The sequence below is a fragment of the Brachypodium distachyon genome, chromosome 4 (genome assembly GCF_000005505.3).
Source record: "Brachypodium distachyon strain Bd21 chromosome 4, Brachypodium_distachyon_v3.0, whole genome shotgun sequence".
Taxonomy (NCBI): Eukaryota; Viridiplantae; Streptophyta; class Magnoliopsida; order Poales; family Poaceae; genus Brachypodium; species Brachypodium distachyon.
Window position 1 is genome coordinate 6,144,978 of NC_016134.3, and position 21,010 is coordinate 6,165,987.

At 47.6% G+C, this 21,010-nt stretch overlaps 1 protein-coding gene across 3 annotated transcripts; it reads left to right on the forward strand.

Annotated features, from left to right (window-relative positions):
* Positions 1-4,249: 4,249 nt before the first annotated feature.
* LOC100830964 (HIPL1 protein) lies at positions 4,250-9,569 on the forward strand. Of its 3 annotated transcripts, XM_010240639.3 has the most exons (7): positions 4,250-4,379; positions 4,541-4,722; positions 6,067-6,870; positions 6,958-7,174; positions 8,191-8,369; positions 8,466-8,695; positions 8,803-9,569. In XM_010240639.3, exons 1-7 carry the CDS (start codon positions 4,277-4,279, stop codon positions 9,347-9,349), a joined length of 2,262 nt encoding a protein of 753 aa, XP_010238941.2. In that variant the 5' UTR covers positions 4,250-4,276; the 3' UTR covers positions 9,350-9,569. The 3 variants fall into 3 exon arrangements, with proteins under 3 accessions (XP_010238941.2, XP_014757332.1, XP_014757333.1); XM_014901846.2 differs by lacking the exons at positions 4,250-4,379; positions 4,541-4,722 and adding an exon at positions 4,787-5,403; XM_014901847.2 differs by lacking the exons at positions 4,250-4,379; positions 4,541-4,722 and adding an exon at positions 4,787-5,306.
* Positions 9,570-21,010: the final 11,441 nt, after the last annotated feature.

The window sequence follows — 21,010 nt, forward strand, 5'->3', positions numbered from 1 at the left end:
TGATGTCGGTAGCGGTAGCGAAGATGATGATGTCCTGCGGTATGATCTGTCGAATGATTCCGAGGAAGAAACAAGGGTCGATGAGGAGGCTAATGTGGAAGGTGAAAGAGCTCCACGTGGCAGGATTGCCGAAATGCTAGATGACCCGTACCTACGAGATGAGCTGGAGGACCCCGAAGATGAGGCAGAGTCTGCTCAGTTAAAAAAATTGTTGGAGGACGCAAACACGCCCTTGTATGATGGAGCTGGCGAAGAAAACAACGTGCTCGAAGTAACGCTCGAACTTTTGAGGCTGAAGGCAGCATCATGCTGGTTAGACAAGGGCTTCACGGACTTGTTGAGTTGCCTTGCTTCGGTTTTTCCGCAGCCAAATAAGTTATGCAAGAGCACATACGAGGCGAAGAAGATTACATGCCCGCTTGGAGCATACGCCCGCTCGCATGGAATACTTGCCACATCATTCCTCCAAAATAATTATTAAATATTAAAAAATAATAATTTTGTGATCGATATCTATTTTAAAATTATATAAAATAAAAATATCTCACAAATTGAAATGCAGCAAAAACACATAAGTTATTTACTCAAACTCAACACTTTTTATATTGCGGATAATGTTAATAGAATACAACTATGTTGCTAAAAATATAATGTCAACCTAATCTACAATATAATGTGTTATTGAATCAATCTAATTATCCAGAATATCCCAACTTATCGTTTCAGAAGATTTGTATTTACGAAAAACAAATAAAAAGCTATATATATTTTGGATAAGTAAAACTATATAGGAAATAAATATTTCATTATACAAGTCTAGCTGCGCAATCTGCGCGGGTCATCCCGCTAGTTAATAAATACTAGTACAGTGCTCGTGCGTTGCCACGTCGTCTTAAACACGTCTTAAACATGTGCACGCAAAAATTCATGTTTATACAAAACATAACAATATAATTGGACATTCAATCAAAATGATTTTGGGGTCGATGCTAGCAGCCGCGGCCACGGACATGGCAGCCAGTCCACGCCGCCCGCTGGCCGTGGCGGGCGTCAGAAGGAGGTCACGGAGCACACGGTGGCGCGGTGCACGAGGAACTACACGGCGGTGGATAGCGTCGGTCAGCCCTGGACCCCTTTGCTCGTCTCTTCCACGGGAATCTAATCCGGCACCGACACGTATCACCGCAGGGAGGTGCTGCGCGGGCAGTTGAGTCGGCGGTGGCGGCCCGAGAAGGCAGCGCTGTGGGAATAGGAAAAGAAAGGTTCGATGGAGTGTAAGGAGACACAAAAAATCAAGACAAGCACGGAAATTGATGCACGGCGGACGACAACGAAGGAAACCTTCCTGCTTTTCTATACCAATATATTAAATTGGAGTTGGTGGTGATGGTACGGTCGTGGTACGTCACTTCATCGAAATTACGAATCTGCCACCGATGTCCCCACATGTCTTTTAATCTCGGCTCCTACAGTCCTCAAGCGCAGAAAAAAACACATACCGTTAAAAAAAACCAACCGAGCCCTCCTCGCTCCTCCTCCTCTCCTACGAATCTCACCCCCACCCCCTGCCCAATCCGGATCTCGCCCACGCCCGCCGCCGCTCTTGTCGCCTCCACCAGCTCGTGCGCGTCAGCGGCGTTCGTGTGCGGAAAGCGGCTGTGGACCCGCGGCTCCGTCACGCGCTCCGACTGCCGCCTCCACCGGCTCGTGCGCGCCGGTGGCTCCCCGCGGGACTTGGACGGCGATGGGATGAGCCTGAGGCCGGGATGGCGGTGCCTCGCGCAAGGCAGCAGGGACCGCGTCGGCGCGAGCCATCGGTGGCCCTCCGGACGGGCAGTGGCGCACGACGATCAGTGGCCGGACGTGATGAGTGGGCGGCGCACAGGCGTACCTGGCGGCAAGTGGGAGCAGACGGCGCGCGGGAGTGGACGGGTGGCGGGAATCTACGGGCGGAGGCGGTGCGCACAAGCGGGCAGCCGAGCATGGCGGCGTGATGTTCGGTGGCGGGATGAATCGGGACGGGGAGAGGAGGAGTTTGCACTCAGGGTGGATGGAGAGAATAGTCAGAGGGAGAGCGAGAAATTGGGAGAAGAGATTTAAGAAATAAAGTACGGAGTAGGAGTAATAGGAGAACATGGCAAGGAGAAATATAGAAATAAGACATCTGAAAAAGAGAAAGAGACCAGAGTATAGCACACGAAAATAAACATATCATGATCGCTATATACATATGTGCTCATGAAACACATCAACATTTAATTTGACGTTTTGATACAATTTTCCGTTGTTCCGTAGCAATGCACGAGTTCTTTTACTAGTATTATTAGGGATGGAGTATAAGTCTCACTTGTTGTCGACATTGGGCTAGGCCCATCAATTATGTTTGTAAAGAGCTGTGCATGAACGGACAACGACTCTGAATTAAGAGATAGTAAAGATTGGCCCATTAAAGTGTAGTCCGTGAGGAAAAATTCAAAGATGCATCTAGAAATACATACTCGTAAGTAAAAAAAACTTAATTATCTCCATGCCAAAAAAAAAAATGTAAACATCAGTTGTCAAGTTTTCCGGGTGAATGTAAAATTGGCATCAAAAAAGATAATGTTCATTCCATCCGAAAAGCTTGCCATTTAGATTATTAAAATTTGGTTTCTAGGATGCAAAAATGCATCTCTAGCATGAAAATTGCACGGATGTTAAAGAACTCAAACTAATGCATCCGTAAAAAATTCAGATTTTACCGTTCATCCCGGTCTCCCGGAGCCAAAATGCTCCCCCAATCTTTACGCAGAAAAGATCGACGATGCTTCTTTTTTTGGGGGGTAAAAAGATCGATGATGCTGCCGTAGCGTGGTGGAAGGCAGCGGCAGCCGCCCAATCCACGCTAACGTGCCGCTCTCCTAGCTCGACCACTCCGCATCGCCTCAGATATTCACATTGTCAGATCCGAAGCTGGCCTACTCGGTGCCAGCGGCCCATCACCAACCCCTCTCCCCAATATCCATTGCCATCCAGAAGACCAGAGAACCGTGGCTGTCACCGGCCGTGTCACGCACGCAGCGATTCCCTTTTCCTTCCGCCGAGCGAGACATCCCTTTCCTTTTCGCAGGGACTTAGCTTTCCTTGCTCTGTCTGGCCTGGCCGGTCGCCACCTTTGAACATGGCCAGCGGCTAAAACTGGACTTGTCCTTATCCTGTTTCTCTAGCAGTACTAACTACTGTACTCCTAAGATGCAGAACATTTGCCGTAATGTCGTTAAACATGGCTGCTTGATTCTTTTTTTGAGTAATGGGTCTGATGTTGTTGATTAACGGAACGAATTACACCTTGGTGCTTTATTCTTTTTTGTGGGAACAAGGTGGCTTTCGCCCTTCTCTGTACGCCTTACGTTCTGTTGATCGTTCGTCAATTTAGTAATGTTCGCTGCCGTTTGAGGGAAACAAATGTAACCGAAGCTTTCCCCGTTTAATAGATCGAAAAACGGAGCAGATCAAAAAACCCTGACGCCCCAGTTCAAGCTACTCTGAAGATCCTATACTTAACCCTGGCTTCAGAATTTCACAACGGAAGAGACTGAAAGAGACCGGCTTCGCCACACATGCAGCACTCACAACTACCCCATGCACCCCACGCACACACCGCGTACCTACCCGGCTACCCGCAGCGCTCGCAAGTCCGTCCGGACGGGGTGGTCGGTTAAGCCGGATGACGCCATGACGGGCAATATGACCCCATCGTGATTAAATTTTCCAAGCAAACATTACGTGCCTGGCTGCAGAAGATCAACGCCACCATGGGCGGCGGTCTATAGAGTATTCATTTCAATTCTTGTAAAAACATCTAGGACCTTTTCTTTTCACAATTCAAGGTATATACTACCGGTGCGCCACCGTGTGTCTAGATCGCCATACTATTCCTGATCGCGTCAGTGCTAGAGTCAGCACCTTTATTCTTCCCTGAAAGGAAGACAGACAGCACCAAACCCCTGCATGCTGCAGACAGTAATTAATATTTTTTTTTGAAAGTGGGTTGTGTATTAGTCAGAGCTTGAAAGTTGATTACAATTGTGCATGATCTGACTCATCACGCAGGAAAGCGCAGACTAAACACAACACACTACGGCCCCACATAGCTAAACCAGCACAGTAATTAATTCTGCTTGTCCTAACCTGTCCTGTACGACGAGAAACTCTACTTTCGCGGCCTATAAATAGGAGCCGCGCAACGGGTAGGCCATGGGGGAAGACAGGCAGAAAGCAAGCAAGCGCCTTGAAAATGGGGGCTTCGGCGAGAATGGCCATCTTTCTTCCTTTGCTCCTCGTCTTCTCCGGCTCGTTCCCACTGCCTGCTCGATCCTTGCCGCTCTGCACGGATATGAGTGAGCCTCTCCGTCTCTTGAATCCTTTGCTGCTCATTCGCTTCTAAGGTTTTCTATTCAATTCCGTCTGTTTTATCGTGTGCGAATAACTCGCGCACGTCCGTAGTTGCTTGTTGGTTCTCTGCTTATTTACGTTGTTCATTACATTAATTAACTACTAGGTGCGCCCGCGATGATGTCCAGTGTCACGCTCAAGTTCTGCGGAAATGACACCACCGGCGGGGGCAGCAGCAGCTGCTGCGACGCCGCTGCCGACGCGGCGCTCCAGGCGCAGTTCGACGCCATGGACGTGAAGCCGGCCGACGGCGAGTGCGCCCGTCTCGTCAAGTCCATGCTCTGCTCGGTGAGTATGATACCGATCGAATCGACCGTTTTATCCGCTATATTCTCCGTCAGTCCAGTCGAGCACAGGGGCCAGGGGGGACCTTTGACGCGAGCGGCGGTCTTGATTGTTGAAGGCCACTTGGCAGACGCCACTTGTCGCCAGTTCCCCGCTTCGGTTCTGCCCTGCCTTCCTTCAATCCTTCCCCCTCCGGCCTTCCGATTCGTCTCCTCCCCGGCCACCTTGCTGCCCCAGCCCAGATGCCGCCGCTCCGCTACCGCTCGTGTCTCGTGCGGCGTTGCCTGTGTTCCAATCGCGTTCGACGACCTACTATACGCAGAGAGGAGCGGCGCGGGGCTGGATCTCGCTTCTGCGGCCGTCGTCGGCGCCAACTGGGTTGACGTCCTCGGCAGGCAGGAGCTCGTTGGTGCCCAGCATGGACAGGCGCCCTTCAGGGGGCTCCTCTCCTCCCAAGAGCGCTGTCGAAACCACCATCAGAACCAACCCACCGACCTAGGGTTCAATAAGGGAACTAGTCTCCCTTGACAACAAATCGATGGAGGTGGCGGCGGTGTCCGAGATGCGGCTGCGTGGTCGAGGGCGAGGTAGAATCTTTCCTTCTCCCGTTACCTGACTGGATTTCACCGAACAGGTTGTCCTAGTATAGGTGGCCGATGCCATCTAATCTCTACAAGTTTGCAGGTCTGCGCTCTCTCTGTTTCCTCTATCAAATATTGGTCCAAGAGTTGCTGAAATTCAATTTCATACCAAAATTTGCCCCTGCTATTCAGTATAATTTTTTTTTACCCTGTAATTTTGTGCTACTATTTTTTCCCCTGTTATTCAGTATTATTTTTTTACCCTGTAATTATGTGCTACTATTTTTGCCCCTGTTATTGAGTTCTAATTTTTTTTCCTGTTATTGAGTACTACTATTTTTTTGCACCTATTATTCATTAATAAATTTATTTCTCCTGTTATTGAGTACTAGAACATGTCAACTAGTCAGTCATGAACATGACTTTTTGCAAAGAAATAAAATAAAAATCAAAGACCAACTCATGCTTGGATCTTTTTTTTTAATGTTTACAATTTGAGAGACCCCAAAATTGACACAGGCTATAGGTCTAAACTTCTGTAAACTGGATGGCTGGAACCACATCTCAAAATTTTCAGATTGAAGTATTCTAGTGAACTTTAGTGTGAAGAGGATGTCAGATCCCAAACTAGGAAGCAACTTCCTAACGTGAAGAACCTACATAACTATTGTTTATTATGATGATATGAATACTTTCAAGAATGAGAATTATGGATATATATTAAATATCATTGCACGCTTACACAGCTTCTTCTCCATAATTTCAGAAGTGCAATCTCTTCTCGGCTGATCTGTTTGACATAGGATCTATGCCACGTACAGTTCCGCTCCTCTGCAGTTCTTTATCAGCACGAAATTCCTCTCAACCTGAGCACCCCATCTACAATTATGAGGATTATTGTGGGAAAGTTTGGAAACATTGCAAAAACACAGCAATGTCTAACTCTCCTTTCCAGTCTTTCGCACCAACAAAGGTTGGGCTTACTGGTTCGTCTTCCATGCTTACTGATTTTTGGCAATCAGAAAAAGACTTCTGTGTGTCTCTTTCTGGCACACCAAACAATCAGTTTGTATGCTTCAACGGCCATGGGGTCTCATTTAACACTAGGAGGAACAATTCACCAGCTCCTAATGCGATCTGCCTTGAGAAGATCGGTAATGGAACCTATCTTAACATGGTTGCTCACCCTGATGGGTCTAGCAAAGCCTTCTTCTCCAGACAAGATGGGAAGATATGGTTGGCCACAGTTCCTGAACAAGGAATGGGAGATGGCCTACAACTTGATGAGACGATCCCATTTCTTGATCTCTCAACTGAAGGTCACCTCAGTTCGGACCTTGGACTCGTGGGTGTGGCATTTCATCCCGATTTTGTAAACAATGGACGCTTCTTTGTTTCATATATTTGTGATGGAACTCAGTCATCCAACTGTGCTGGTAGATGTTCATGTGATTGTGAAGTGGGGTGCGACCCTTCAAAGCTCGGCTCTGATAATGGTGTTGACCCTTGCCGGTACAACCTACTTATCTCAGAGTATTTGGCAAAAGGGTCATCATCAACCTTTTCCGAGGTATATATAAATGTGTGTATGATCTTCTTTGCAGTCCTTTTTTTCCTGATTCATGGCTGACCATTATATTCTCATCCTTCATTGCAGGCAACATATGCCGATCCATCTGAAGTTAGAAGGGTCTTTTCAATGGGGTTGCCATATGTTTCTAACCATGCGGGTCAGCTTCTTTTTGGACCTACTGATGGATACCTGTACTTCTTCACCGGAAATGGTGGAATTAGGGGTGACCCCTTCAACTTCTCCCTGAATGAAAAATCGCTTTTGGGAAAAATCTTGAGGATTGACATTGATGAGATTCCAGGTACAGATGGTCATTTTGTCACCTGTTTTGGTATACTTTTGTGTTTACATGTCCACAATTATTCTTCTGTTGTTCAGTTAATGATTTTAATGTAAAAACTAAGTAGGAATACTGCATATTTTCCCGAGCTAGCAAAATGGCTAGATGTTCCCAACTAATAATGGTGTAGTTCTCCTCCATGGAACTATTTGCAGTGGCATCATCGAACAATTCCCTAGTGCTATTATAAGTTAAATATTGTGTACTATAGATCAAAATTGTTAGTAGTCGAATAGCTCTTGGTTGCAAATCTGGTCATTGTACTTTAGAATTTGTGCTTTTTACTTTCCGGAGCATCGAAGTACTGTATAAAAATGTAGTTATCTTTGATGAATATATTAGTTGTATCATACAGAAATGCCGCTAGTAGTTTAGCAGTGTGTCCCTGCGAATCAGGCCCATGTGCTTAAGTATTTGTGCTTTTGAATCATAGAAACACAAGGAGAATAATCTCGTGGTGTATTGCTTAAGGCCATATTGTTACTTGAAGAGTACCACTAACTGTTGGCAAATTTTTGTAACACCAAAGTAATATATATCCATTTTAAATAGCAAAATTTAATTCGTGAAAAAAATTCAAACTTGATAGATTTGCATGACAATAGTGGTCTGCCGGGAATGGCCACATTGATTTGGAAATTTAGGCTTACATTCTCTTCATCAGTAGTGTGGCAGTGATCGCATGAAAAATTAATTGTTCGCATAGCTCATGACTAGTCGATGATAAATTTTAGTGTATGGGAAGACAGATTCCACCTGGCTGTACAATCACTTCTTGTTAGAGAAATTATATTACACCGATGATCGAACAATTAGACTCGTATAGATATCCTTGTTGCAACACATGTATTTTCTGGGGAAGATCTGAAAAAACTGGTATTTATTTTACAGCAACGTAATAATGGTTAAACGTTTTCGTACTTTCTACGAAATAACTGATCCTGAACTATTTTTCTTTTTCTTTGAGCTTGTTGCAGAGATGGATGAAGTTGCTAACAAAAGCTTATGGGGTAATTATACCATTCCAAAGGACAATCCCAATTCTGATGATAGTAACTTAAGGCCAGAGATTTGGGCCATCGGTCTTGAAAACCCATGGCGCTGCAGCTTTGACTCCTCAAGGCCTTTCCACTTGTACTGTGCAGACGATGGCCAGGTACCATTTTCAATGCTATAAGCATCTTAGAAATGAAGTCAATTTCCAAGATTGAGTGTTTACTGTATTCATAAGTGTTTGACCTTGCATACATAGGAACAATACAAAGTGGTAGATTTGATATCCAAGGGCGGAAACTATGGGTGGAGTGGTGCGTATGATGGCCAGCATGTTCAGTACCCACCGTGGGCAACTCAAGGAACCAAACTAACAAATGGCACCACCTTCCCAATAATGGGCTATAAGGTTCCTTCTACCGCCGAATCAGCATCGATAGTTGGTGGGTATGTGTACCGTGGGTCTGCCGACCCTTGCTTGTATGGAAGGTACTGTTGACATTGCACTTTCTTGCATGATTGCAATCTTTGGTCTTCTTGAAGGTGCTACTTTTTTATATCTTAAATGTGGATTAATGGGTAATCTGATATACCAGGTACCTATTTGCTGATATGTACTCATCTGCCATGTGGACTGGCACGGTTAACACCGATGGCAGTGGTAAATATACCTCTGCTTCCATCCCGTTGAGCTGTTCTGAGAAGACACCATTTCCTTGCGATGGGTCAACCAACAGCCTTCTCGGCCGAATACTCTCGTTTGGTGAGGATAACAAGCAAGATGGCTTCTTCTTGGCAAGCCAGGGTGTCTACCGGATTGTCCAGCCTAGCCTTTGCGGCTATGCTTGTCTGACTGATGCAACCTCGAAACAAGCGACAGCTTCTGTTTCCGGTGGTAGTCATGGATTGGCAACAATTCTAAAAGTGCTGATTGCTGTGGCGTCACTTTTCGGCGGAGGAGCTAGTATTTATTTTGTTTGGAAATGTTTCTGCAATAATTCAGCCATATGCTGCAATGACATAGAGACTATGCAGGTAACCAATAACACCACCACGCGCGGAGATAGACCTTTGGCGACTGCAACCAAACCTGGTGCTGTTGAATTGGCTGTTACTAGGCCTTCAGAGCATCGTGGTCGCTAGTTGCTTTGTCTTCACATCGTGTGCTAGCTGTTGTGTTCATTAATGGAACCACACGTTGTATATATTCCACTGGCCAGTTTTCTTTGAGTTCTTTCTACACTGTTTGCAAGAAACATCTGAAGAGTTATGTAACTATATATGGAAGTTGAAATATGAACATCATACTTCAGTATTTTAACGTCTTAAGACTTTCTGCCGTGGGTAAAACACGGTTCAAGTACAGTGCGAGAGTGCACCTGGGTGGTGATTGGAATTTTACATGCATTGTGCTTTAGTATTTATGTAAATGCACCACTGTGACAGGTAAAGCGACCCTTCCCACTGGACCATCTATTTTGCTGAACATGGTCAGCTAGCGGATCTACAACTAGGCTTGAAATTATCCCATTTCTTGTACTTCTTGCCTAGTGAGTATATGTGCTCTGCAAATAAAATGCACGCTATTTACCGTACTGCTGTTAGCACATGACTGGCTTAATTTGACAGGCTGCGACCCTGTCCTTACGGTTTCCGAAATAAATTCCTTACTAGGTTGCTTTCGATCTCAACTCCATGGGTTGTCGCATCGGTCCATCATTTGGTGGCCAAGGAAATCAGTAAGAACTTGGTTGTCTAGCGGCCAAGAACTTCAAACGTACTAGTATTTGGCTAGTCTGATTGACAAAAAATGGCTGTTCATGTTTTGGCAGGAACCAAATACACTTTCTTATCTCCGCCCAGGAACCAAACCTTTTCCTTTCGCGTCTTGCCATTTTGGCGTGGATTTCCTTCTCCTTGCTCTGAAACTCGACCATCCTTTTGCTCAAACATGGCCACAGCGGCTAAAACTAGAATCCTCGTTGCCTTTTTTCTACTAGTGCTTCCAGAAACAAGCAGGATATTACCATATTGTTGTTAGACATGCCTGCTTAATTCGAGCCTGTACTTACAGCTTCGACAAGAGGAAATTCCTAATTAGGTTGCCTTTTTTAATGCTAGCAATCAGGCTGCTTTTGATCTCCACTCCATGGTTCGTCGTCGCATAACACTGATCAGGGGTACAAATTTGGTTGTGTCGTTGGTTTTATCGGGATTCATAAAGCATAACACTTTTTTCTAGAATACAAAAAAAAACGATTGGTCGTGGCAGATTTAGTACAGTACAGATAGTACTAATTAGATTCCATCCATCCGACATACGTCTCATTTGATTAACCGAATAACGGCACCACCATTGACCAATTCCAACTGTCTAGAAAGTTGTTGCCTCTTTTTTCATCCAAGTGGTGGCCTATACGTCGCTATCTCATCATATCTGCACCGTGTGCAGATAAAGATCCGTGCATGCTACGTATAAATGTTAGCGTCAGCTTTCCACGTGCGGCCGTGCCAATGCTACCGTCAGCTTAACTGGCTCCTGTAGGAATCGATCTCGGCCTGGCTGGCTTCTTTAAGTAGGTGTTTTTTATGCAAACATATTAGATACATTTATATTTGGATAAATTTAAGTCATTTAATGTGAGGGATGGAGTAGAAGTATAGTTTGCTCCGACGTGCACAAGCACGACGAACCTACGAAAGCAAAGCGGCTTGAGAGAATGAGGTTGTAGTTCCTTCTCAGTCGCTTCCTCACCCTGAAGGCATGAAGCCTTTTTCTTTACGCGAAAAGAAATGAGGGAAGCGGCGATTACGGAGGCGACTTCGGAGGCGATTGGGGGTGTGAGAGAAGGGGTGCCGGCGGCATGCTGGGCCGGTGATACCGGGCGGGATCTGAGAGGGGTCCTCCCCTCCCAGCTGGCCCCGGGGCTGGGGAGTCTGGCTGGCGCGGACGGGACCCAAGTGACGAGGTCGCGGGATGTTGGGGATCGGGATCCGGCGAGCTGGATTCTGGATCGGGATCTGTTCAAGGCGAAGATCCGTGAGGCCATCCGACGAGGAGCTGTCCCAGATCTCCGCTCCAGAGATGCCGGAGAGTCGGATCTCCTGCCGGAGGTGCGGGATCTCTAGGTTCGTCTTCGAGCACTGATTGTGGCCGGCATCGCATCCAGGCCGAAGGCTGTTAAGGTAACCACGCTTGCTCCCGTTGACTGGTCCCCTGTTTCCAGTCCGGTGTACAATGTGATTGATTCGGCCGATTCTGAGCATGGGGATGTCGCCTGTGATGAAATTCGGGGAAACTCCCACCTGCCTGTTGGGGGGATCTTCCTAGCCAGGGTCCGGCGACCTGGCCGGCACCGGTAGTTAGGCCGGAGAGGTTGGGTTCAGTTAGGTTGATTCAATGTGAGTCGTTGGGGAGAATTTTGCCACATACAGAGTTTGGTTCAGTCCAAGTGTCAGAACACCTGCTGGGACAGATTTCTGGGTTTTCTTCAGATCGTTTCCTTGCTAGTCCTGGGTTGCATGAGCATCAATAGTTTCTCTGGTCAGCTGAGGGCCTGAGTACTCTAGTGGGACAGTCGTTTCAGGTGGATCGTGGAATAAGGTTTTCAATAAGAGGATGGAAGGTGCGAATGTTCAGATTTGGGGAAAAACGGAAAGGTGTTTGTGGGATTGATTTAGTACCACCCTGGCCGGAGGGATTCCTTTCCTTGCTTGGTAGGAATAGGATTATGGAAGGAGCGGGTGGACGAAAACAGGAAGTGTATTTGGGCTGTTTTGGGAGTCCGCAGGAAGTTAGGGGATCTCACCTCCCTGATTGATTCGGGGCGCAGAGTGGTTTTAGAATTGGTAAATCAAAGGATTTTTAGCAAATTGGATTGTGGGTTGTGTGGTGCTGGTAATGATATATTTCAACAGACAGACGGTCTCCATTCCCCCATTGCTCCCATTACAACCAATTCGTTCTACAAAACACCTCGATGGCTGAGAGCCAGGGCAGTGTTGCTGGTGGCAAGGGAGGCAGGCAGGCGAAGGTGCCTGGAAAGGCACCCATGCAACAAGACAGGATGAAGAAGGTGAAGCAGCTGGCTGGAGGGCGGCCTAGCACCTCCGCTGCACCACCTCCCCTCGGCTTTGAGCTCCCTGGGGAAGAGAAGGAGATTTTTGTGGTGAACATGGAAGAGCTGCAGGAGGAACTGAAGAGCAAATGGCTGGTGATTGGGAAGTACTACACGACCCATACATTCAGCTCTTCCAAGCTGTTTGAGAAGATGAGGGAGAAGTGGCAGCTGCGTGGAAGGATGGAGTACAAGGAGCTTGCGGGGGGGGGGGGGGGGTTTCTTCATCGAGCTGGAGATGGAGGGGGACTATCACCATATCCTTGGTGGTGGTCTGTGGTGCGACCTGGGCGATGCCCTGGTTGTGGCACCGTACGATGGAGTCTCTGCGGTGGGGGATATGTCTCTGAACATTCTCCCCATTTGGATCAGAATCTTCGGTGTCCCTGTGCCTATGATGAATGAGAAGACCGCTAGAGAACTAGGAGAAATGGTGGGCAAGGTTAGAGCGGTGCATGTTGATAATCGTGGGAAAATTGTGGATGACTTCATCAGAGTTAGGGCGGAACTATCATGTCTAAACCTCTGAAGAGGGAAATCAAGATCCAGGAGTTGGGGAAGAAGGCGCTCAGAAGATGCCAGGTTAAGTACGAGAGGGTTCCTCGTTTCTGCTTTTACTGTGGCCTCATTGGCCATGGTGAAAGGTCGTGTCTGATGGCGGAAGAGGACAAGATGGTTCATTTCTGCACGGAGCAGAGGGCGTCACCGTATCGGATCTTTGAACATAGAAGCTTTTACATGCCCAAAGCACCTGTGCCAGCAAAGAAGTACCTCCGTTTCGACCCACCATCACCGGGGAAATGGAGGGTTAGCGGTCCTCGTATCCAAGGCAATGGTGCACAAGGGCAGAATATCACCCCCGAATCAGATGACCGTACGGTCACTGACCCACTGGTTGATGCAGCGGTGAAGGTGGTGGCGGAGGGGGTGAACAACCTCAGGGTGGACGATGGGCAGAAGACTGTTCCGGAGGAACCAACACATGAGGCGCCAAGGGTGGACCAAGGGGAACCGACACTTAACGGGCGGGCGCCTGTGCCGGCCCAAGAGGTGAACCTAGGTGTTGTGCGTGGAGTGGAAAATGGGAATGGGCCCAAGGGGGTCTCCGGGCGTCGCCTAGCCCGCCAGACGGCAGGTTCCTTCCTGATGGCGAAGGCCTAGGTGCTGGGCAAGAGAGCTGGCAAGAGGCGGCAGGACGAGCAAGTTGAGAATCCTGAAGATGAAAATAAAGCAAAGAAGACTAGAGGGACCGAGGAAGGAGGAGACAATACTGGGCAGGACGGGCTGGAAGGGACGAGCATGGAGGCAGCCAGCCACGGGGCCGCTGGCGAACTGATGGGTATGGTCGATCCCGCCCGTCAGGAGCCATGACGATTTTATGCTGGAATTGCCGAGGGATTGGCCAACCTCGGACAGTTCAGGAATTGGTTCGGCTCGTGCATGCTCAGAAACCGAAGATTGTTTCCTTAGTGAGACCAGGCAGCGAAAAGAGATTGTAGAAAATCTTAGATGGAGGCTGGGCCTTAAAAATGTGATCACCTTTTCCAGGGAGGGGAAAGGGGGTGGGCTAGCTCTATTTTGGGATGAGGGGATTGAGGTTGAGTTACTTAAGATGGGTAATCGTTTTATTGACACTTATGTACGAAATAAGCCTGATGAAATAAAGTGGAGGTGCACGTTTGTTTATGGGGAACCTTGTAGACACCTTAGGCATCACATGTGGGATTTGCTGCGGCGAATTAAGCCAATGGCCCATGGGCCCTGGCTAATGGCCGGAGATTTTAACGAGGTCATGTGGCAGTCCGAGCACTGGTCCAAAAACAGAAGAGATGCGAGACAAATGGCAGAGTTCATAGATGTTTTGTCTTTCTGCGAGTTGTATGATCTGGGGTATGTAGGGATCCCGTGGACTTTTAATAATAAGCAATTGGGGAACGGGAATGTGAGAATTAGATTGGATCGTGCTGTCGGCTCGCACAGTTGGTCGCAGGCCTTCCCTGGGGCCTGGGTCTCCCATTTGTGTTCCTCTAGATCGGATCATTGTCCCATTCTTATTTCCCTGGATGCCCTGAACCAACCTGCCCGGAGAAATAAATGCTTGAGGTATGAAGAATTCTGGGAAAGGGATAAGGAGCTTCCGGAGCGGGTTGCAGAACTCTGGAAGGCCTCTCCCCGGGTGGACGACATGGGTCAGGTGGCTGAGAGCCTTGGTGAAATGATGAAGTCCTTACATGTCTGGGGCGAGGAGAAATTTGGTCATATTAGCAAGCGTATTGAGAAGCTGAGAAAGAAATTGCATAGCATCAGTGGCCTCACTGACAGGCACCATCAACTTATGCAGAGAACACTGTCGAAAGAGATTGATGACCTACTAGACCTGGAGGAGACCATGTGGAGACATCGATCGTGGGTTGATTGGGTCAAGGCTGGGGATAGGAATACAAGCTTCTTCCATCGGAAGGCTTCGTGGCGTGCAAAGAAAAACAAAATCAGTGTGCTGTCAAGAGAGAATGGGACGGATACTTCTGACGTGGAGGAAATGGAGAATATGGCCACTGATTACTTTTGTAAGCTGTTCACGACGGATGCGGCTGTGAGGCCGGAACTAATTATAAACAAATTGGAACCAAAGGTGGATGTGCATACTAATGAGGTGCTGTGTGCTGAGTTCACGGATGAGGAAATTGGAGATGCTTTGCTCCAAATTGGGCCGAGTAAAGCACCTGGCCCAGATGGCTCCCCGGCCCGTTTCTTTCAGCGGAACTAGGCTCACGTGAAAGTGATATCATTTGAGCCGTTAAGAACTTCTTTGTTCACGGGAGCATGCCGCCAGATGTGAATGACACCGCCATTGTCTTAATCCCAAAGATTAAGAACCCTCGAAGTCTGAAGGATTTCAGGCCGATTAGCCTGTGTAATGTGGTCTATAAGATCATTGCAAAATGTCTTGTGAACAGGCTGAGACCGCTGCTGAATGACATCATCTCGCCCACCCAGAGTGCTTTTGTGCCTGGCAGGATGATTACGGACAACGCCATCATTGCTTTCGAATGCATATTTGCCCTACAGAAGAACAAGAGTGATAAAGGGAAGTACTGTGCTTATAAGTTTGACCTGGCAAAAGCTTACGATAGAGTCGATTGGGAGTACCTTCGTGGAGCCCTAGTGAAGCTGGGTTTTCATAGTAGATGGGTGAACTGGATTATGGAATGTGTCTGTTCGGTTTCTTACTCGGTCCGCTTCAATGGGAATTTGCTTGAAAAATTCAATCCTTCTAGGGGACTGCGGCAAGGGGACCCACTGTCCCCCTACCTTTTCCTCCTGGTAGCCGAAGGCCTCTCTGCGTCGATCCAGAGCAAAACAGCGTCGGGGATGCTGGAGGATCTGAAGATTTGCAAAAATAGCCCGGGTATCTCGCATTTGTTGTTTGCAGATGACAGTTTACTCTTTTTCAAAGCAAATATGAACCAAGCTGTGGTGATCAAGGAGATCTTATCAAACTTTGAAGCGGGTACGGGCCAACTGTTGAGCCCCCAGAAATGTTCCATCCTCCTGGGAAACATGGTTGACACACAGGACGGGGCTAAGGTCGTGACACTCTTGGGAATCCAGAATGTTGGTTTTGAGGAAAAGTACCTAGGTCTCCCTGTCCCGGAGGGGCGATTAAAGAATGGGAAATTTCAGTCGTTGAAGGAAAGGATAAATAAGAAGCTCAATGACTGGACGGAAAAATACCTATCTGCGGCGGGAAAGGAAGTAATGATCAAGTCTGTGATCCAAGCAATCCCAGCTTATAGTATGAGTGTATTCAAGCTGCCCGCAAACCTTTGTGAGGACTTAGAGCAGCTGACTAGGAACTTCTGGTGGGGCGATGAGGAAAATAAGAAAAAGGTCCATTGGCTTGCCTGGGATAAACTGCTGAAACCGAAGAATCGTGGTGGGGTGGGTTTCCGCGACCTCCGCGTGTTTAATCAGGCAATGCTCGCAAGGCAGGCTTGGAGACTTATTGAGCGGCCTGATAGCCTTTGCGTGCGTGTTCTAAGGTCTAAGTACTACCCTAATGGCCATCTCCTCGATACCGCTTTTATACAACAATCTTCCCCAAGCTGGCAGGGCATCGTTCACGGCCTGGAATTGCTGAAGAAAGGGGCTATTTGGAGAATTGGTGATGGATCTAAGGTCCGCCTCTGGTGGGACAATTGGATTCCAAGGGGGAATCTAAAGGCCACTGGTCGTACTGGACGAAATAGATTCAGATGGGTGTCTGATCTGATAAATCCTTTGACGAAGACGTGGGATGAGAACAAAATTCGTGACACTGTTCTCCCCCACGATGGAGAGGAGATCCTAAAAATTCCTCTCACTACTAGAGTCGAAGAGGACTTTGTGGCCTGGCATTTTGAGTAGTCGGGCCAGTTTTCGGTTAGGAGTGCCTACCGTCTGGGGATCGAGGCAAAGCTCCCCCTGAAGGGTAGTGGTCAGAGCAGCTCTAGACCGGGTGGTGATCGTGCGCTGTGGGAGCAGCTGTGGAAGATTAATGTTCCCCCCAAGGTGCGTGTGTTTGGGTGGAAACTGGCCACTGAATCGCTTGATGTCCAGGTCAACAGAAACCGCCGAGATGCGCGGATTCTCCCGATGTGCAGCATCTGCGGAAGGGAGGAAGAATCTGGATATCATGCCGTGATGAACTGTACTAAGGCCCGTGCTTTGCGGCTTGAAATGAGATCTCACTGGCAGTTACCTAGGGAGGATGAACTAGAGAACATCGGACTGGACTGGGCCATGGTTCAGCTTGGACACATGTTTGCTGCGCAGAGGGAAGCCAAGTTACTCATCTGGTGGAGGGCCTGGCACCTCCGGAATGATCAAGTGTTTAAGAAGGGTGATGCCACAATTAAGGACTCTGTCCTGTTTCTGCTGGGATTCAGGGAATCTCATGACCAACTGGCTGCGGGCACGCCTTGCTTAAGCGCGAAAGGGAAGAAAGCTTTGCTGACGGCGCCAGTCGCCGTTGCCCCAGCAGTGGTGAAGCCGACGGTGAGCTGGACTCCCCCCCCCCCCACCACCACCACGATAGGATGGCTTAAACTGAATGTCGATGCGGCCTACTCGAATGATGTTGGTACTGCTTTCTAGGGTGGTGTTCTCTGCGACCATGCTGGTAAGGTCGCTGCTTGGGCGAACGGCCCCCTACCTCCGTGTGGGGATGCTCTGATGGCCGAGGCCAGGGCTTGTCTTACAGGACTTTGGTCTTTCATCCACCTCCAGAAGAGCTCCAGTGCACGCCACTCTGCTCCGATTCGCTCGCTCCCGTGCGTTTCTGCTCAAATTGAAGGATGGGAATTATTCCCCTTTACCCCACAAGCCGATTCTGCCCTTTAGCTCTCAATTTCATCACCTGAATCTTCCCCAATTTGTAACCAAATTCTTTGAGGAGGAGAGAGGCTGGGGCGACCACAGGCTTCGAGAAGGAGGAGGGAGGCCACGGCGGCTGGGAGAAGGAGGCGGGAGGCTGCGACGACAGCGAAGAGGAGGAGGGCAACAATAGAGATTTCGTAATCCCACTTTGTTCAATCGGAAATCGCCATCAACTCCCTCTATTTCGGTGGAGATTTCGCTCGAAATTACCCAAGGGGAACGGCACGAGAAGAGGATGGGAGGGAAGAGAAGGAGCGGGAGCAGGTGGGAGGAAGGAGAAGGAGGTCACGGCGTGGACGGGAGGAGCCAGCGAGGAGGAGCTGCGACAGGGAAGCGGCAAGGAGAGAAGCGCGAAGGGGATAACAAAAAAGAAAGAAAGGAAAAACGCGATGGCAAACCACCTGGTCGAGACGCACTTGGACGGTTCGATGCATCAAGCTACATCGCACGACGCAGCGCTGCGTGCGCTCGCTCGACAGAAAAAGTGCAGTTGCACGTTCTAGCGATCGGGTTTTTTTTTAGCGAGCATTGAAATGGTACCTGGCCATCGTCTGCACAGTACAAGTGGAAAGGCCTTAAGGAGTCAGAGGTGCACCTCCATGGGTTTTCAAGACCCAGGGCCCAAATCTCTGGCCGTGAGTTACTATCATCAATATTGGGATTGTCCTTTGGAATGGTATCATAAGCTTTTGTTAGCTACTTCATTCATCTCTGCAAAGCTCCAAGAACGAACCGGTTATTTCGTAGAAGTAAGAAAATGTCCCACCATTATTACGTTTCTGTAAAAGAAATACCAGTTTTTTCCAGTTCTTCCCTAGAAATAATGATATCTAATACGATTCTAATTGTTGCATCATCTAGAGTTTCTCCAACAAGAAGTGGTTGTACAGCCAGGTTAACATTTCTCCCTATAGACTAAAATTTATCACCGAATAGGCTTAACTGTTAATTTTTCATGTGATCATACTGCCACAGTACTGATCGATGAAGAGAATAGAAGCATAATTTTCCAAATCATTGTGGCCATTCCCGGCACATTACTACTGTTGTGGAATTTTATCAAGTTTGAAGTGTTTCATGTAATACATTTCGCTCTTTAAAATCTACTATTACTTCGGTGTAACAAAAAATTGCCAACAGTTAGTGGTACTCTTAAAAAGCACACAATATGGCCTTAAGCAATACTACAACACAATACTGTTTTCCTTGTATTTCTATGCTTCAAAAGCACAAATTCTTAAGTCCATGGGTCTGATTTGCAGCTACACGCTACTACACTACTAGCGACATTGATGTATAATGCAACCACTGTATTGATTGAAAGTGCTATTCCCCACCCGTTTAATTCCCTAAAAACCAATCTCCCAGAAAAGGAAAGATGAAGAAAAAAAGCCCAACTGCAGCACTTTTCCAAAGTACAAAAAAGGCCAAAATGGGAAAACCTAAAACGGGCTTTGTAGACGTTAGCACGAGGCCCAGCGTGCGCACAAAGCTGAGAGAGAGCGTGAGCACGGGAGGAGGCCGAGCATGGGACGGAAACAAAAAGGAAACAGGAAAGGAGGAAGCGAGACAAGCGCGCGAGAACTGCGGCAGCTCGGACGACGGGAGAACCTGGTTGGAATCATCCGCCCAAATGCAACCTGCGGAGCTCCGCCACGAAATACATAATATGTACTTTCCTAGAGACTTGTCGATGTTTTAGTACAAGTTTATACTAAAACAGCGACCAGTATTTAAGAACGGAGGACTACGTGATAATATAGTTGTTCCAGTTATAGTTTTTCAAAATGAAACATGGATGAGTAGAATATGGAAAATGAGATTTAGAGGATTTGCTGTAGTGACCATTGATATTGGGAAAGAAATCTTTTTTGCAGTGTACCTGCAGATTGATATATAGGGTCAAAATGTGGAGAACCATCGGAGTTGTTCTAACAACCTAATTCTCTGGAGTAAAATACATTGTAGGTCATAATTCTTTTGTGAATGTGCCAAGTTAGTCCTAATACTTTCAAAATGCACGTTTGGGTCCTAATAGTGTCGTAATCCCAGATCCTAATGTTGTTTGCGTGCGTCTGATATGTTGACGTGGCTAGCCACATGGACTGGGCCCACCTGTCATATAACCCTTCAATGAGAATTTTTTGAAGAAAATCCTTGACTTCTTCTCTTTTCCTACCGCAGCCCTTCCAGGTGAGAAAGATCCAGTGCACACTATAGTTCAAACATCATGAAAATCATGTTTTGAAGTTTCAATTTTTTTTTGTAGTGTTAGTATAGATGTATACTACATGGCTGCACATCTTCGTGTAAAGATTCATTGATAAAATACACAGAACACAAAACAGTGAATTTTTAACAAGTTGCGCCGGAGCCCCCGTATGGCCTTGGGCACCGTTGCTGAAGTTTTTCAGGTGGTGTCTCGGTGCCCGTTGCCGAAGTTTTTCCTTGGGCACCTTGATCTCCAACGACCCATCGCCGTCAAAGTAGGCCTCCACTCTGGCCCTCGTCCGTGTCCTCCGGCAGCTTGACGTGTCGGACGAACCTGTGCTCCCATCACTTGCCAGCGTGCCGGTGAACCGTCGTCCACACCTGGCAGTCATGGCCGTCGAGCGCCGCTGCCTACCTGAGCCCGCTCACGTCCAGCATCCGGGCATACTCGCTGATCACTACATGTCGAGCTCCCTTCCACCGAACTAGCGTAGTGCTCTCTTTGCAAGTGTTTTGCAAATGTGCTTAGCTTTTCTTGGTTACCGTCAGAACCAAACTAGCTTAGCTTTCTCGATAACAGTCAGAACAAAACTTGCCTATGAAGTTGCAATTGTGTTTTGCTTTTCTTGATTCCTGCCATCGTCTGTACAAACTTTTTTTTCTCTTTTTTTATTTCCCTTTCATTCTTGAATAGGTGTAATTAACTTTTCAGAATGGAATCAAAATCTTAAATGGGATTAAATCTGGTACTCGTACAACTTTCACTAAATGGGAGAATAAACAGGAGAGCTCACCCTTGAGACGTCCTTGCTTCGGCCACGCCATGAGCGCTACTCACATCGTTTAATTACCGTGCAGCTGGGCGGGTTGTGGTCCACATCACAGACCGTCACATGCTCATATCCGAGTTGGAATCACCAACCCTTCAAGTTCAATCTATGGCCGATTCGCCGTCCATAATAACACCGGCCGGCCGTGTCTGTCACTCACTCACGCTCCCCTTTTCCTTTGCCGACTTCCCTTTTCGCGAAGGACATCGTTTTCCTCGCTCTCGAGC

Bases quoted from the DNA above. Each gene is read 5' to 3' on its own strand.
- LOC100830964 (XM_010240639.3), top strand. From the start codon at position 4,277: ATGGGGGCTTCGGCGAGAATGGCCATCTTTCTTCCTTTGCTCCTCGTC. The intron at 6,871-6,957 runs GTATATATAAAT...CCTTCATTGCAG, and splicing joins CATCATCAACCTTTTCCGAG to GCAACATATGCCGATCCATC. The intron at 8,696-8,802 runs GTACTGTTGACA...CTGATATACCAG, and splicing joins GACCCTTGCTTGTATGGAAG to GTACCTATTTGCTGATATGT.